Here is a 17995-nt window from a genome sequence, read left to right as displayed (position 1 = left end):
ATATATATCTATATCTATATCTCTCCTATCACGCCAATGATCTCTGATCGAAGATAGATTGTTGGGGCCTGACCAGTAAGGTAGTCAGTGCTTCAATGCTTAAAGAGCCTCTGTCAGCAAGATCAACCCTATGAAACCAGGTATACTGCCTGGTAGGGCTCATCATGCTAAGTAAAACAATACCTTTCTTTTGTCTGTGTGTTACACAGCTGCGGAGATATCTGTGGTTAGCACTGGTGCCTTGCAGCTCTGTGGTCCTGAGTTCAAAACTGACCAATGACAACATCTACATGGAGATTGTATGTTCTCCCTGTGTTTCCGTGTGTTTCCTCCAGGTTCTTCGGTTTCCTCCCACACGCCAAAGACATACTGATAGAGAACTAATGTATGTAAAGCACTGCAGAATATGTCAGTAAATAAATCTGCACATTAGGATGTTGGAGCACCAGGGGGGTGGGGTGAGTCCTTGGAGCACTTTTATAACACCAGCTGTGCTCTGCGTTTTGGGGATTTACTGTGTTGCTGAGCAACATGGCCCCTGTTAGCCTCAACATCAGTGGATGTCTTTTTGACTTCTCCTGCTTCATGGTGTGTGGTCTGGTTTCTCAGCGGGCATTAGGGGTCATGTTCACTAGTGACAGGAAGACAATAATAACCTCATATAACAGGTGATGCCTTGCAGCCATGACTGCCCTTACTGCAAACATTCTCCTCATTAACGGTGCATTGCTTTTTATTTTTTAAGTTGTCTGGAGTCTCATGATTTACAGCTAGGCATTTGTGCTGTGAGGAAAGACCTTCTGCCAAAGCTGGAGACCTCATTTCTTGTAGTAGTTTCTTACTATAGTAACAATGACTTGCTTGTTCTAGCATGAATGTTCAGTGTGTGTAGTCCAGTGTTCAGCGGCAGTGGGAAATGTAAACTGAGAAATCCCACCATACCAAGAAGGTTCCCAGACAAAAAGCCCTTTAAGTTCATTTGTCCTGCAAAATGTCACAACAGATCCTAGTAAATGAGGAAACAGTTGTGGTTTCCAGAGATCGGAACAATAGATGACATATGGTTTTCTATGTGACCATGCAGTGAAGGGCAATTCTCTATTTACTTACAACAGGGATGCTCAACCTGCGGCCCTCCAGCTGTTGTGAAACTACAACTCCCACCATGCCCTGATGTAGGCTGATAGCTGGAGGCTGTCCTGGCATGCTGGGAGTTGTAGTTTTGCAGCTGCTCTAAGGCTGCAGGTTGGGCATCCCTGACTTACATTAATACCCAAAAACTAGAACATTTTTGAAAATGATATGATGCAATATTGTAGTGGGGAGCTGTCACTAGGAAAGGCTTCCTTTATAAAGATGAACTTGGTATTTTAAAGCCACACACTGGGTGGGGGAGCAAAGTGTAACTGATTCCCCTGTCACCCAGTTAATCACAACCCACACTTCCAACCAGTAATTTTTTTAGGCTAGTTTGACACTAGTGTTATAGGTCCTCAGCAGGCTGTTCCCACAGAGAACGGCTTTCTGGAGCTCTCTGGGTTCGGCATAACCGGATGTTACCACAATGCCTGACGGCTCCATTAACTGTAATGGGATCCGACCCCTACCCAGCAAAATATGACAAGATTCAGCTGGACAAAAAAAGTTACGTGCATTCAGCCAGACAAAAAAACATTTGCTGCAGCTTTTATGCATTTTCCCTAATATTATCAGCTGCAGTGAGCAATGCTGGAGTAGATTGATAGAGAAATGTATAAAATAACTTGAATAGTTTATCTAAATAGAGATGATAGACTTTGTATGAACTTGCTAGCTAATAAAGTCATGTGATTACAGCAGCATCAGCATCCATGAGATATGTTCTGCTTGTGACAGGAGTGTACTAACAGAAGAGAATAAGAGGGAGCAGTGGATAGCGTAATGCAATCTAGCAGGTATGTAGAGATGACAGTGTCCAAGCTGCTACTCCAGTATGACTATTTTACCATGACAGACCAAAATACCAACTTCCTGTTGTGAATTAGTAAGTTTTTATTTTTCATTGGAGGTAAGCGTTAACATGAATTGTTTTTGATCCATTTCATTCAGCAAAATGCAAGTACGTGGCAAGCAATAAAGGTGTTGGAGCATGTGTTTTTCCACACTTTTTGCACCGATCTCAGTTTTGAATAGTGCGGAGGAAAACAGGCATGGCTCAACAGAGTAGTAAAATGCAGCTTTCTGTGCTCAGCATCTTATGATGCTTTTGAAGAATCATCCCATATCCCTATTATTACAGTGGCCCTAACGGCGATAAGATCAGTTGTCTTGATCTCGCCAGAGTACAGCATGTACAATCTTCAATCTTGAAGACACTCATCAGAAGAAAGCTTGTAGAAAATAAAAAAATCTTCACGGTTTGTCCTGAACATGAAGGCTTTTTGTGTACCAAGGGTTCTAGGCAGGACCAGGGAGCTGAAGGTGGGACAGTGGTGATAAATGATTGTTTAGCATGTGTGACCGGTCATTAAACCTGACTCTCCCATTTCTACTTGTCTTTTCTGGAATACAATACTAGAGCAATGTAGAAGCTCTTGTCTAGACCTGTTTGCAGCCTACATTTTCTATTATTCCTGTGTCTTTTCAGAGGGAGCGGAGTCTCATCACACTCCACTAAGTGCATCAAGTGACATGAGTGGTAATCGCTATAGTCCTTTATTACAAAACTCCCCTAGGTCACGTTGCAGTGTTCAGTTTATTCTGTGAGGAGTTGCTTCATTCTTTCTCCTGCTTGTGATAAGTTTTTCCCTGGCAGCTTTCAGGCAGGGGAGAGAGGACAGCAGTGTGAAACTGTAGGATACACAGGAGATTCTGCACACAGATAAGTCACTGTAAATCAAAGGAGTTTTATAACTCTCTAGTGTACTAGGTCACTGCACTCCTGGTCTCGTAGATAGTGCTGAAATTATATCTATACATGGAAGAGATACCGAGGGCCAAGGAGGGTGAAGCTTAATGAGGAGGGGAAGGGTCAGGAGGGATTTGATAGGTGCTTATGTAATAATGTAGTTCACAGAAAATGTGACATAAACGATAATCAAAAATCAGTGGACAACACTCCTACAGAAATGGCAATTACAATAGTAAAAACTAATGAATCAGTCCCTTCTGATGTATGAGGGGCAGCCCATTAACAGACCTCCACTGATTACACCCAAGAGCCTAAAGCAGGGGTCAGCAACCTCCGGCACTCCAGGTGTTGTGAAACTACATCTCCCATCATGCACACTTGCTTGGCTGTTCCCTGAACTCCCACAGAAATGAAAGGAGCATGCTGGGATTTGTAGTTTCACAACCGATGGAGTGCTGGAGGTTGCTGATCCCTGGCCTAAAGTATCTTCAGATATTTCCACACAGCGGTTGTGAATCTGTGTCTGCTCCATACTCCTTGTAGAAACTCGGATCAGCGTATCCGTTGTTTCATGACGTTACTGTAGCCAACCAATCAAAACACCCTGCTTTAATTGATGATCATGTTTTGGTTGGTTACAGTAACGTTATCCCACAGAGGGCATGTCAATCTCCGTTACTACAGTAAGCATGGAGCAGGTACAGATTTATGCACATCTTGGTTGGATTTGTCTTCTACTAGGGTTGGGTGATATACCGGTATCACGATATACCGCGGTATTAAAAAAATGGCGATATCGCTGTTTCCTAATTACCGCTGTATTTTGTGATGTCATCAAAGCGGTCATGTGCGCTGACCGCTTCTAAATCTGTATCCGCCCGCCCCTGCACCTTGCATAGTGCTTAGTACAAACACATTACTTCCACTGGCTCTTGGCTCCTTCTTGCTCCGCCTCCCTTAGTCAAGTCTCCAGACTCCACCCACCATCTGACATCACCGTCCGTCACCCACCCGTGTCGGTTCTATGTGGCGAACTCTGTGTGAGTACTGGGTGTCTCTGGAGAGACTTTTCCTGCGGCTGCCTCGCTCGTGTGCTCTGATGACGAAATTACAAACGTATTACTTCCCGCAGCGGGCCGCCCCGGACTCTCCCTCCTCCTTGCTCCCATATTCAAATCTCCGCCCACCGACATATGATGTCAGAATCAGAGGACACAAGCGAGGAAAAGTATATCGTAAAGTATTATTGTATGTATGGTGGCCACAAGACTTTATTATAACATCTCCTTGTGGCCCCCGCCCCCTACAGTGTAACGTCTCCTTGTGGTTCCCCCCATACAGTAGAACATCTCCTTGTGGCCCCTGCCCCCTACAGTGTAACGTCTCCTTGTGGTTCCCCCCATACAGTAGAACGTCTCCTTGTGGTTGCCCCCCATACAGTAGAACGTCTCCTTGTGGTTGCCCCGCATACAGTAGAACGTCTCCTTGTGGTTGCCCCGCATACAGTAGAACGTCTCCTTGTGGTTGCCCCCCATACAGTAGAACGTCTCCTTGTGGTTGCCCCCCATACAGTAGAACGTCTCCTTGTGGTTGCCCCCCATACAGTAGAACGTCTCCTTGTGGTTGCCCCCCATACAGTAGAACGTCTCCTTGTGGTTGCCCCCCATACAGTAGAACGTCTCCTTGTGGTTGCCCCCCATACAGTAGAACGTCTCCTTGTGGTTGCCCCCCATACAGTAGAACGTCTCCTTGTGGTTGCCCCCCATACAGTAGAACGTCTCCTTGTGGTTGCCCCCCATACAGTAGAACGTCTCCTTGTGGTTGCCCCCCATACAGTAGAACGTCTCCTTGTGGTTGCCCCCCATACAGTAGAACGTCTCCTTGTGGTTGCCCCCCATACAGTAGAACGTCTCCTTGTGGTTGCCCCCCATACAGTAGAACGTCTCCTTGTGGTTGCCCCCCATACAGTAGAACGTCTCCTTGTGGTTGCCCCCCATACAGTAGAACGTCTCCTTGTGGTTGCCCCCCATACAGTAGAACGTCTCCTTGTGGTTGCCCCCCATACAGTAGAACGTCTCCTTGTGGTTGCCCCCCATACAGTAGAACGTCTCCTTGTGGTTGCCCCCCATACAGTAGAACGTCTCCTTGTGGTTGCCCCCCATACAGTAGAACGTCTCCTTGTGGTTGCCCCCCATACAGTAGAACGTCTCCTTGTGGTTGCCCCCCATACAGTAGAACGTCTCCTTGTGGTTGCCCCCCATACAGTAGAACGTCTCCTTGTGGTTGCCCCCCATACAGTAGAACGTCTCCTTGTGGTTGCCCCCCATACAGTAGAACGTCTCCTTGTGGTTGCCCCCCATACAGTAGAACGTCTCCTTGTGGTTGCCCCCCATACAGTAGAACGTCTCCTTGTGGTTGCCCCCCATACAGTAGAACGTCTCCTTGTGGTTGCCCCCCATACAGTAGAACGTCTCCTTGTGGTTGCCCCCCATACAGTAGAACGTCTCCTTGTGGTTGCCCCCCATACAGTAGAACGTCTCCTTGTGGTTGCCCCCCATACAGTAGAACGTCTCCTTGTGGTTGCCCCCCATACAGTAGAACGTCTCCTTGTGGTTGCCCCCCATACAGTAGAACGTCTCCTTGTGGTTGCCCCCCATACAGTAGAACGTCTCCTTGTGGTTGCCCCCCATACAGTAGAACGTCTCCTTGTGGTTGCCCCCCATACAGTAGAACGTCTCCTTGTGGTTGCCCCCCATACAGTAGAACGTCTCCTTGTGGTTGCCCCCCATACAGTAGAACGTCTCCTTGTGGTTGCCCCCCATACAGTAGAACGTCTCCTTGTGGTTGCCCCCCATACAGTAGAACGTCTCCTTGTGGTTGCCCCCCATACAGTAGAACGTCTCCTTGTGGTTGCCCCCCATACAGTAGAACGTCTCCTTGTGGTTGCCCCCCATACAGTAGAACGTCTCCTTGTGGTTGCCCCCCATACAGTAGAACGTCTCCTTGTGGTTGCCCCCCATACAGTAGAACGTCTCCTTGTGGTTGCCCCCCATACAGTAGAACGTCTCCTTGTGGTTGCCCCCCATACAGTAGAACGTCTCCTTGTGGTTGCCCCCCATACAGTAGAACGTCTCCTTGTGGTTGCCCCCCATACAGTAGAACGTCTCCTTGTGGTTGCCCCCCATACAGTAGAACGTCTCCTTGTGGTTGCCCCCCATACAGTAGAACGTCTCCTTGTGGTTGCCCCCCATACAGTAGAACGTCTCCTTGTGGTTGCCCCCCATACAGTAGAACGTCTCCTTGTGGTTGCCCCCCATACAGTAGAACGTCTCCTTGTGGTTGCCCCCCATACAGTAGAACGTCTCCTTGTGGTTGCCCCCCATACAGTAGAACGTCTCCTTGTGGTTGCCCCCCATACAGTAGAACGTCTCCTTGTGGTTGCCCCCCATACAGTAGAACGTCTCCTTGTGGTTGCCCCCCATACAGTAGAACGTCTCCTTGTGGTTGCCCCCCATACAGTAGAACGTCTCCTTGTGGTTGCCCCCCATACAGTAGAACGTCTCCTTGTGGTTGCCCCCCATACAGTAGAACGTCTCCTTGTGGTTGCCCCCCATACAGTAGAACGTCTCCTTGTGGTTGCCCCCCATACAGTAGAACGTCTCCTTGTGGTTGCCCCCCATACAGTAGAACGTCTCCTTGTGGTTGCCCCCCATACAGTAGAACGTCTCCTTGTGGTTGCCCCCCATACAGTAGAACGTCTCCTTGTGGTTGCCCCCCATACAGTAGAACGTCTCCTTGTGGTTGCCCCCCATACAGTAGAACGTCTCCTTGTGGTTGCCCCCCATACAGTAGAACGTCTCCTTGTGGTTGCCCCCCATACAGTAGAACGTCTCCTTGTGGTTGCCCCCCATACAGTAGAACGTCTCCTTGTGGTTGCCCCCCATACAGTAGAACGTCTCCTTGTGGTTGCCCCCCATACAGTAGAACGTCTCCTTGTGGTTGCCCCCCATACAGTAGAACGTCTCCTTGTGGTTGCCCCCCATACAGTAGAACGTCTCCTTGTGGTTGCCCCCCATACAGTAGAACGTCTCCTTGTGGTTGCCCCCCATACAGTAGAACGTCTCCTTGTGGTTGCCCCCCATACAGTAGAACGTCTCCTTGTGGTTGCCCCCCATACAGTAGAACGTCTCCTTGTGGTTGCCCCCCATACAGTAGAACGTCTCCTTGTGGTTGCCCCCCATACAGTAGAACGTCTCCTTGTGGTTGCCCCCCATACAGTAGAACGTCTCCTTGTGTTTTTTTTTTTTTAAACGGGTATTTATAGCGATATATATCGTTATCGCGATAATTTTTTTTTATATCGTTATTGTCTGAATATTTTTGATATCGCCCAACCCTATCTTCTACTCTGTTATCATACACTGGCTATCCAAAAAAAAGTCGCCACCTGGATTTAACTAAGCAAAGCAAGTTATGAGCCTCCTATTGGATAATTACTACATGGGCGATTATCTTTCAGCTGGCAACAAGTTATTTAACCCCAACTGGTGCAATGAGTTGCTTCTCATTTCTTAAACAACCATGTCGAAAGATCTCGTGGTCGTGGAAAAGATGTTAGTCTGTTTGAGAAGGGTCACATCATTGGCATGCATCAAGAAGAGAAAACATCTAAGGAGATTGCAGAAACTACTAAAATTGGGTTAAGAACTGTCCAACGCATTATTAAAAACTGGAAGGATAGTGGGGACCCATCGTATTCGAAGAAGAAATGTGGCGGGAAAAAAATCCTGAATGATCGTGATCGGCGATCACTTAAACGTTTGGTGAAATCAAATCGAATAAAAACAGTAGAACTCAGGGCTATGTTTAATAGTGAAAGTAAGAGCATGTCCACACGCACAATGCGCAGAGAACTCAAGGGATTGGGACTGAACAGCTATAGCCGTAAGAAAACCACTAATAAGTGAGGCAAACCAGAAAAAAAAGGCTTCAATTTGCTAGGGCGCATAAAGATTGGACTCTGGAGCAATGGAAGAAGGTCATGTGGTCTGATGAGTCTAGATCTACCCTGTTTCAGAGTGATGGGCGCATCAGGGTAAGAAGAGAGGCAGATGAAATGATGCACCCATCATGCCTAATGCCTACTGTACAAGCCTGTGGGGGCAGTGCTATGATCTGGGGTTGCTGCAGTTGGTAAGGTCAAGGTTCAGCAACTGTATGTGCTCCAAGAATGAGGTCAGCTGACTACCTGAACATACTGAATGACCAGGTTATTCCATCAATGGATTTTTTCTTCCCTGATGGCACGGGCATATTCCAAGATGACAATGCCAGGATTCATCGGGCTCAAATTGTGAAAGAGTGGTTCAGGGAGATTGAGACATCATTTTCACACATGGATTGGCCACCACAGAGTCCAGACCTTAACCCCATTGAGAATCTTTGGGATGTGCTGGAGAAGGCTTTGCGCAGCAGTCAGACTCTACCATCATCAATGCAAGATATTGGTGAAAAATTTATGCAACACTGGATGGAAATAAATCTTGTGACATTGCAGAATCTTATCGAAACAATGCCACAGTGAATGCATGCCGTAATCAAAGCTAAAGGCAGTCCAACAAAATATTAATGTGTGATACATTTTTTATTTATTTTTTGTAGTGACTTTTTTTTCGGACAGGCAGTGTAGTTTCTATCAGCTTTTTTAGAGGGGGTACCGGGCTCCTGACACTACCGCTATCCTCTCCTGTGACGTTAGTGATGTTTTGTACGTGTACCAAGTTACTGCTATGATATCGGGTGGTGATGCTTTTTTCTATTTTTCCTGTGTTTGATGGTTGTCCACAAGGAATCCAACACACAGGAGAGAATAATCTTCTGTCTACACAGAAGAGCAAGCTCTGAACTAGCGGTCAGACTGGGACGTCACATCTGCACAACTGCCCATAAAAAGGGGTAAAGCAAGGAGTGTACAGGCTCCCGGCAGGGCTTGATCATATGAGGTCATTTGATTGAGAGACAGATGGTGGTGAAGAGTAGTGTTTAGGAAAGTGCTGGGAGGGAAGGGGGGGGGGGGGGGGGGGCGGTGGGATTAATTTTTACTAGGTATTCTATGTGGTCTCATGTGTTAGGATCAAGTTTTGTTGGATTTTGGTGGTCAACATTCAATAGGTTCTGAGGATCATTGGGAGGGCTCCTAGGAGCCCATACATTCTAGAGACAACTGTAATGTAAGGACTCGAAATGTAATTTACAACAGGGCATGGATGAATTGAGTGACACTGCTAGTATGTTACTAATTTAATATTATAAGTAGGTTATGAGTTTCGCCTAAACCCTTTTCTTAGAATGACAATGATTGCTAGTGTTTGGCTGTGGTTATGAATAGGGATGAGCGAACCCGAACTGTATAGTTCGGGTTCGTACCGAATTTTGGCGTGTCCGTGACACGAACCCGAACATTTTCGTAAAAGTTCGGGTTCGGTGTTCGGCGCTTTCTTGGCGCTTTTTGAAAGGCTGCAAAGCAGCCAATCAACAAGCGTCATACTACTTGGCCCAAGAGGCCATCACAGCCATGCCTACTATTGGCATGGCTGTGATTGGCCAGTGCACCATGTGACCCAGCCTCTATTTAAGCTGGAGTCACGTAGCGCCGCACGTCACTCTGCTATGATCAGTATAGGGAGAGGTTGCAGCTGCGACGTTAGGGCGAGATTAGGCAGATTAACTCCTCCAAAAGACTTCATTCTGTGATCGATCTGCAGCTGTGGATCATTGAAGTGCTATTATTGACTTGCTCACTTTTTTGAGGCTGCCCAGAGCGTTTTTAGATCACTTTTTTTCTGGGGTGATCGGCGGCCATTTTGTGACTTGTGGTGCGCCAGCACGAGCTATCACCAAGTGTATTTAACCATCGATAGTGTGGTTATTTTTTGGCCATATACTACATCTGGTGCAGGCTGAGCCTGTGTCACCCAAGTGCATTTAACCATCAACAGTCTGATTATTTTTTGGCCATATACTACATCTGGTGCAGGCTGAGCCTGTGTCACCCAAGTGCATTTAACCATCAACAGTCTGATTATTTTTTGGCCATATACTACATCTGGTGCAGGCTGAGCCTGTGTCACCCAAGTGCATTTAACCATCAACAGTGTGGTTATTTTTTGGCCATATATTACATCAGGGGCAAGTTGAGCCTGTCACCCAGCGCCTAAAAAATAGACCTGACATTTCTATTCAACCAAATCTGTACTGTTTTAGCTGGTCAAGTTATTTGTATTGACCGTAAAAGCACACTTTTTTTTCTGGGTTGAAAAAGCATTCCCAAATTTGCCATTCTCAAAATAACTAGTTTCTGGTATTTGAGGCCTACTTGAAATCTATCCCAAAAAGAAAATCTTACATTGAAGGTATTGATAGTGTCATTCAGAAAAACCTAAGACACACGCTAGCGTGCTGATAGAAGTGTGATTCTGTGATTAAACCTATACCTGTCACACAGCGCAAAAAAAAACAGGTCTCACATCTCTATTCAACCAAATCTGCACTGTTTTAGCTGGTCAAGTTATTTGTAGTGACCGTAAAAGCAGACTTTTTGTTCTGGGTTGAAAAAGCATTCCCAAATTTGCCATTCTCAAAATTGTGGTGAACGGGAACAATGAGGAAAACATCTAATAAGGGACGCGGACGTGGACATGGTCGTGGTGGTGTTAGTGGACCCTCTGGTGCTGGGAGAGGACGTGGCCGTTCTGCCACAGCCACACGTCCTAGTGAACCAACTACCTCAGGTCCCAGTAGCCAGCAGAATTTACAGCGATATTTGGTGGGGCCCAATGCCGTTCTAAGGATGGTAAGGCCTGAGCAGGTACAGGCATTAGTCAATGTGGCCGACAGTGGATCCAGCACGTTCACATTATCTCCCACCCAGTCTTCTGCAGAAAGCGCACAGATGGCGCATGAAAACCAAGCCCATCGGTCTGTCACATCACCCCCATGCATATCAGGGAAACTGTCTGAGCCTCAAGTTATGCAGCAGTCTCTTATGCTGTTTGAAGACTCTGCTGCCAGGGTTTCCCAAGGGCATCCACCTAGCCCTTCCCCAGGGGTGGAAGAGATAGAATGCGTTAGTGCATTCTATCTCTGATGATGAGGACATGGGAATACCACCTCAGCACGTCTCTGATGACGAAACACAGGTGCCAACTGCTGCGTCTTTCTGCAGTGTGCAGACTGAACAGGAGGTCAGGGATCAAGACTGGGTGGAAGACGATGCAGGGGACGATGAGGTCCTAGACCCCACATGGAATGAAGGTCATGCCACTGACTTTCACAGTTCGGAGGAAGAGGCAGTGGTGAGACCGAGCCAACAGCGTAGCAAAAGAGGGAGCAGTGGGCAAAATCAGAACACCCGCCGCCAAGAGACTCCGCCTGCTACTGACCGCCGCCATCTGGGACCGAGCACCCCAAAGGCAGCTTCAAGGAGTTCCCTGGCATGGCACTTCTTCAAACAATGTGCTGACGACAAGACCCGAGTGGTTTGCAAGCTGTGCCATCAGAGCCTGAAGCGAGGCATTAACGTTCTGAACCTTAGCACAACCTGCATGACCAGGCACCTGCATGCAAAGCATGAACTGCAGTGGAGTAAACACCTTAAAAACAAGGAAGTCACTCAGGCTCCCCCTGCTACCTCTTCTGCTGCTGCCGCCGCCTCGGCCTCTTCTGCTGCTGCCGCCGCCTCGGCCTCTTCTGCTGCTGCCGCCGCCTCGGCCTCTTCCTCCGCCTCTGGAGGAACATTGGCACCTGCCGCCCAGCAAACATGGGATGTACCACCAACACCACCACCTGCGTCACCAAGCATCTCAACCATGTCACACGGCAGCGTTCAGCTCTCCATCTCACAAACATTTGAGAGAAAGCGTAAATTCCCACCTAGCCACCCTCGATCCCTGGCCCTGAATGCCAGCATTTCTAAACTACTGGCCTATGAAATGCTGTCATTTAGGCTGGTGGACACACACAGCTTCAAACAGCTCATGTCACTTGCTGTCCCACAGTATGTTGTTCCCAGCCGCCACTACTTCTCCAAGAGAGCCGTGCCTTCCCTGCACAAACAAGTGTCCGATAAAATCAAGTGTGCACTGCGCAACGCCATCTGTGGCAAGGTCCACCTAACCACAGATACGTGGACCAGTAAGCACGGCCAGGGACGCTATATCTCCCTAACTGCACACTGGGTAAATGTAGTGGCGGCTGGGCCCCAGGCGGAGAGCTGTTTGGCGCACGTCCCGCCGCCGCCAAGGATCGCAGGGCAACATTCTTTGCCTCCTGTCTCCTCCTACTCAGCTTCCTCCTCCTCCTCCTCCTCTTCTTCCACCTGCTCATCCAGTCAGCCACACACCTTCACCACCAACTTCAGCACAGCACGGGGTAAACGTCAGCAGGCCATTCTGAAACTCATATGTTTGGGGGACAGGCCCCACACCGCACAGGAGTTGTGGCGGGGTATAGAACAACAGACCGATGAGTGGTTGCAGCCGGTGAGCCTCAAGCCCGGCCTGGTGGTGTGCGATAATGGGCGAAATCTCGTTGCAGCTCTGGGACTAGCCGGTTTGACGCACATCCCTTGCCTGGCGCATGTGCTGAATTTGGTGGTGCAGAAGTTCATTCGCAACTACCCCGACATGTCAGAGCTGCTGCATAAAGTGCGGGCCGTCTGTTCGCACTTCCGGCGTTCACACCCTGCCGCTGCTCGCCTGTCTGCGCTACAGCGTAACTTCGGCCTTCCCGCTCACCGCCTCATATGCGACGTGCCCACCAGGTGGAACTCCACCTTGCATATGCTGGACAGACAGTGCGAGCAGCAGCAGGCCATAGTGGAGTTTCAGCTGCAGCACGCACGGGTCAGTCGCACTGTGGATCAGACCCACTTCACCACCAATGACTGGGCCTCCATGCGAGACCTGTGTGCCCTGTTGCGCTGTTTCGAGTACTCCACCAACATGGCCAGTGGCGATGACGCCGTTATCAGCGTTACAATACCACTTCTATGTCTCCTTGAGAAAACGCTTAGGGCGATGATGGAAGAGGAGGTGGCCGAGGAGGAAGAGGGGTCATTATTAGCACTTTCAGGCCAGTCTCTTCGAAGTGACCCAGAGGGAGGTTTTTTGCAACACCAGAGGCCAGGTACAAATGTGGCCAGACAGGGCCCACTACTGGAGGACGAGGAGGATGAGGAGGAGGAGGAGGTGGAGGAGGATGAGGATGAAGCATGTTCACAGCGGGGTGGCACCCAAAGCAGCTCGGGCCCATCACTGGTGCGTGGCTGGGGGGAAACACAGGACGGTGACGATACGCCTCCCACAGAGGACAGCTTGTCCTTACCTCTGGGCAGCCTGGCACACATGAGCGACTACATGCTGCAGTGCCTGCGCAACGACAGCAGAGTTGCCCACATTTTAACGTGTGCGGACTACTGGGTTGCCACCCTGCTGGATCCCCGGTACAAAGACAATGTGCCCACCTTACTTCCTACACTGGAGCGTGATAGGAAGATGCGCGAGTACAAGCGCACGTTGGTAGACGCGCTACTGAGAGCATTCCCAAATGTCACAGGGGAACCAGTGGAAGCCCAAGGCGAAGGCAGAGGAGGAGCAAGAGGTCGCCAACGCGGCTTTGTCACGCCCAGCTCCTCTGAGGGCAGGGTTAGCATGGCAGAGATGTGGAAAAGTTTTGTCAACACGCCACAGCTAAGTGCACCACCACCTGATACGGAACGTGTTAGCAGGAGGCAACATTTCACTAACATGGTGGAACAGTACCTGTGCACACCCCTCCACGTACTGACTGATGGTTCGGCCCCATTCAACTTCTGGGTCTCCAAATTGTCCACGTGGCCAGAGCTAGCCTTTTATGCCTTGGAGGTGCTGGCCTGCCCGGCGGCCAGCGTTTTGTCTGAACGTGTATTCAGCACGGCAGGGGGCGTCATTACAGACAAACGCAGCTGCCTGTCTACAGCCAATGTGGACAAGCTGACGTTCATAAAAATGAACCAGGCATGGATCCCACAGGACCTGTCCATCCCTTGTGCAGATTAGATATTAACTACCTCCCCTTAACAATATATTATTCTACTCCAGGGCACTTCCTCATTCAATACTATTTTTAATTTCATTTTACCATTATATTGCGGGGCAACCCAAAGTTGAATGAACCTCTCCTCTGTCTGGGTGCCGGGGCCTAAATGTGTGACAGTGGCCTGTTCCAGTGGTGGGTGACGTGAAGCCTGATTCTCTGCTATGACATGAAGACTTATTCTGTGCTGACATGAAGACTTATTCTGTGCTGACATGAAGCCAGATTCTCTGTTACGCGACCTCTCTCCTCTGCCTGGGCCTAAATATGTGACAGTGGCCTGTTCCAGTGGTGGATGACGTGAAGCCTGATTCTCTGCTATGACATGAAGACAGATTCTGGGCTGACATAAGGCCAGATTCTTTGTTACGGGACCTCTCTCCTCTGCCTGGGTGCCTGGGCCTAAATGTGTGACAGTGGCCTGTTCCAGTGGTGGGTGACGTGAAGCCTGATTCTCTGCTATGACATGAAGACAGATTCTGCGCTGACATCAGGCCAGATTCTCTGTTACGGGACCTCTCTCCTCTGCCTGGGTGCCTGGGCCTAAATGTGTGACAGTGGCCTGTTCCAGTGGTGGGTGACGTGAAGCCTGATTCTCTGCTATGACATGAAGACTGATTCTGCGCTGACATAAAGCCAGATTCTCTGCTATGGCATGAAGAGACTGATTCTCTGCTGACATGAAGGCAGATTCTTTGTTATGGCATGAAGAGACTGATTCTCTGCTGACGTGAAGCCAGATTCTCTGCTATCGGACCTCTGTCCAATTGATATTGGTTCATTTTTTTTTTTTTTTTTTTTTTTTTTTTTTTATTTTAATTCATTTCCCTATCCACATTTGTTTGCAGGGGATTTACCTACATGTTGCTGCCTTTTGCAGCCCTCTAGCTCTTTCCTGGGCTGTTTTACAGCCTTTTTAGTGCCCAAAAGTTCGGGTCCCCATTGACTTCAATGGGGTTCGGGTTCGGGTCGAAGTTCGAATCGGGTTCAGATCCCGAACCCGAACATTTCCGGGAAGTTCGGCCGAACTTCTCGAACCCGAACATCCAGGTGTTCGCTCAACTCTAGTTATGAACAGACGTTTTAGACTTTCTTTTGCAGAGAGTAAAGGACGTTGTCACATACATGTACATATGTCCTATTGGCTGTGAGTTCTTACAACTTTTGGTTATAGCTGCAAGCTCCCACATTTCCATGGTGGTATTTCAGACTACGCAACTTATTTCCACGCGCTGCATTTCTTCTATGTGCCCTCAGGCTTTGTCTCGTCCATCTCCATTCTCAATAGATCTGTTTGGAATTCCCTGAGTTTCCTATTACTGCCCAGAAATTCCAAGTGTCTTCATTAATCTGGTTTCACAGGGGAAAACATAGCAGTCCATAAATCCTGTGGGAAATGGTGTTTTTGTGTAGGTACATGTTGATATTACACAGGAGATACCTACAGATGAGCGAACAATGCAGATCATTTTAGACTTGCAGGGATTTGCCGAAGGGTTGGAAGTAATGAGCTCAATGTCGCCTCCTATAGGAGGGCCTGCCCTCTCATAAAACTGTAGTTTTGCCAATAAATTTGTTTTTCTCCGATATGTATGTATGTATGTATGTATGAATAAAACACCAGGGATTGTCGGGGGCTGGGAGATCAGTGGTTACAAAATTCTTACGCCCGTGTGAGCCCTATGCGTCACTGACGCTGATGGAACTGAATTTATCAGTGGTCGATGGGTTGTTGGACCCAGGAATACCCAAGTGTGGAATATTAAGATGCATCTCTTCTCTACCGTAGCATAATATGAGTGTAATGTCTTGTATATAGCAGAAGTTTTTAGAAACGTGATCACCTGTGAAATGACAGAATGTCTCCCCCTTGTAAGATCTCCATCGTACGTTCCACTGGTGGTTGGTTGATGGATGTGAGATGCTGTCACTGTTTTAGTACCGTTCCTGCATGACTCCTGCATGTGCTGTGAATCAGCCGGAGTGCCCACAGTCGGGTAGCTTCCTGCTTGTGTCCTTTCACATTCATGTTTTTCTGTAGGCAAATGGCATCTTCACGTAGCACTAACTGTCCCAGAAGAGTGTCACAAGTCCTATATTACATCACTCGATGGAGGACACTGTATACGGTAGATTATACCTCAGTGTGTCTCCACGGACGAAATAGTATACAGTGTGGGCAGAGAGAAAGTAGCAGTCTCCTTAAAAGGGTTTTCTGGTTGGCTTTAACACCCTTTAAAATAATAATTTATGAAGGAAGGTGTAATTTTGTAATGTATTTCTTTTACCTTTATTGCTGCTATCTTCTCTTCTGGGCTGTGCTCACAAGACCATGTCCATGCGTTTTCCATATTATGTCCAGGGAAGGTGATAGGGGAGTGTCTATGTAACTAGCTGGGTGTTTTTAGGGGCGGTGCTGGAGCTGTGGCAAAGAAAGAAGTGCATCATGGGTTTGGTTGGATACAGCAACAGGAAGTGCTACTTACAGGGTATTGGTTTACATGGTGAAGACAGGTCTGGGGAGTCCAAATTGACACCCCATTGGCTATACCAATTCCATCTGGTTTCCATCATGCCATCTGTCATTTTCCCAGACAAAATAGTGAAGCATCTGTGATGGAAGCCCCTTATACAACTTCCAATACAGACTTGATATGAACAGTAGGTCATTTTATGTGTTAAAGTGGTTATCCCACATCCATTAAAATGGGGATGACTGGATAGTGTTTTACAAGAACCCCCCCCCCCCAAACAGCACTCTCCACTTAAGGGCTCATTCAGACGGCCGTATGCTGTCCGCAAAAATACTGAATGCTATCCGTTTTTTTGCGGATCCGCAAAAAAACGGATAGCATTCAGTATTTTTGCGGACCCATAGACTTCAATGGGGCCATGTCCTGATTTTCACGGACAAGTATAGGACATGTTTCATTTTTTTTGCGGATCCGCAAAAAAACGGATAGCTATCAGTATTTTTGCGGACAGCATACGGCCGTCTGAATGAGCCCTAAGACTCCCGCTGTACCTGTGCTGTGCCTCCTGTGAGTGTGCATGGAACTTCACTTCTGGTTTGTAGCAGATGGGAGCCGCGACGGTGGAATACCAGGACTGTTGAGCGGTGTTGTTTTTTTTTTTTTTAATACTCCCCAGCTGACTTCTCATGTTTAGTGTACTTTCCATGTCCTGATCTATATTATTATTTTTTAAATCCTGCAGTTTTCCTGCTTGCCACTAAGCCTAATAATACCTGACACTTCCTCTTCTATGGAGGTCCCTCTCAGCAGTCATAAGATTGACATTCAAGATGGGTCATGGTCACAGCTCACCTCCTCCTCTATATGTATTCAAGCAGGTTTTCAGATACAACACTGGTGTGAACTGACCCATAACGTGCCTTGTAGTGGATAACACACAAACGGCCATACTAGACAGAAGCGCAGCGACTTTATCATCTCATTGTATTAATGGGGAAACAAATAGTGCCAAGAAGTAGGAAAGAATCATTAACTTAATATGCGGCTTTCGTAGAAATGCAAGCGCACAGCATGTGCCTGAGTACAAGGCCATGCCCTGTACCTAAGAGTGCATGCTCAGGTTGTTGTCTCCACATACATGAAGGAGGTTCTGGTGTAAAGTGAAACTATTGGTCTCTCAGATGATATGCCTCAATACGAAAGCGATTTCCTTCACAAGCCACAGCTAGAGCTAAGAGGGTTGTAACAGTCTGTTTCTCACGAGCCAGGCAGACCTAAGCAAGTGTACGGGGGTAGTGAGAGGACTATATACTTATATGGTGGTATTATACCGCAGTGTAGTGTTGGATAGAATGTGCAATGTTCCAGTTAGATAGCAATCATGAATCTGAATTTACAGAAGATTCTGATTACGAAGGTGACCAAGCGGGGACCTCCGGTAGTCTGCTGGTAAGTTCTCCATATCTTGTACCTTTTAGCACTGGGTTGGGAAATCTCA

General features: G+C 47.9%; 1 protein-coding gene across 2 annotated transcripts in view; it reads left to right on the top strand.

Moving 5' to 3' along the window:
* LPIN2 (lipin 2) overlaps window positions 1-17995 on the top strand; it is a 105061-nt gene that overhangs the window by 11245 nt on the left and 75821 nt on the right. Inside the window, exon 1 of one of the 2 annotated variants that reach the window (XM_040434301.1) lies at window positions 17731-17946. The exons of the other annotated variant lie outside the window; for it this stretch is intronic. Within the exon in view, the coding sequence (XP_040290235.1) occupies window positions 17857-17946 (90 nt within the window). The 5' untranslated portion in view covers window positions 17731-17856. Of the gene's footprint in view, window positions 1-17730; window positions 17947-17995 lie in introns of those variants that run through there. 2 annotated transcript variants of the gene reach the window in all.

The sequence above is a fragment of the Bufo bufo genome, chromosome 5 (genome assembly GCF_905171765.1).
Source record: "Bufo bufo chromosome 5, aBufBuf1.1, whole genome shotgun sequence".
Classification (NCBI taxonomy): Eukaryota; Metazoa; Chordata; class Amphibia; order Anura; family Bufonidae; genus Bufo; species Bufo bufo.
Note: the sequence above shows the minus strand (reverse complement) of the source record. Positions and strands in the feature narration are given on the sequence as shown.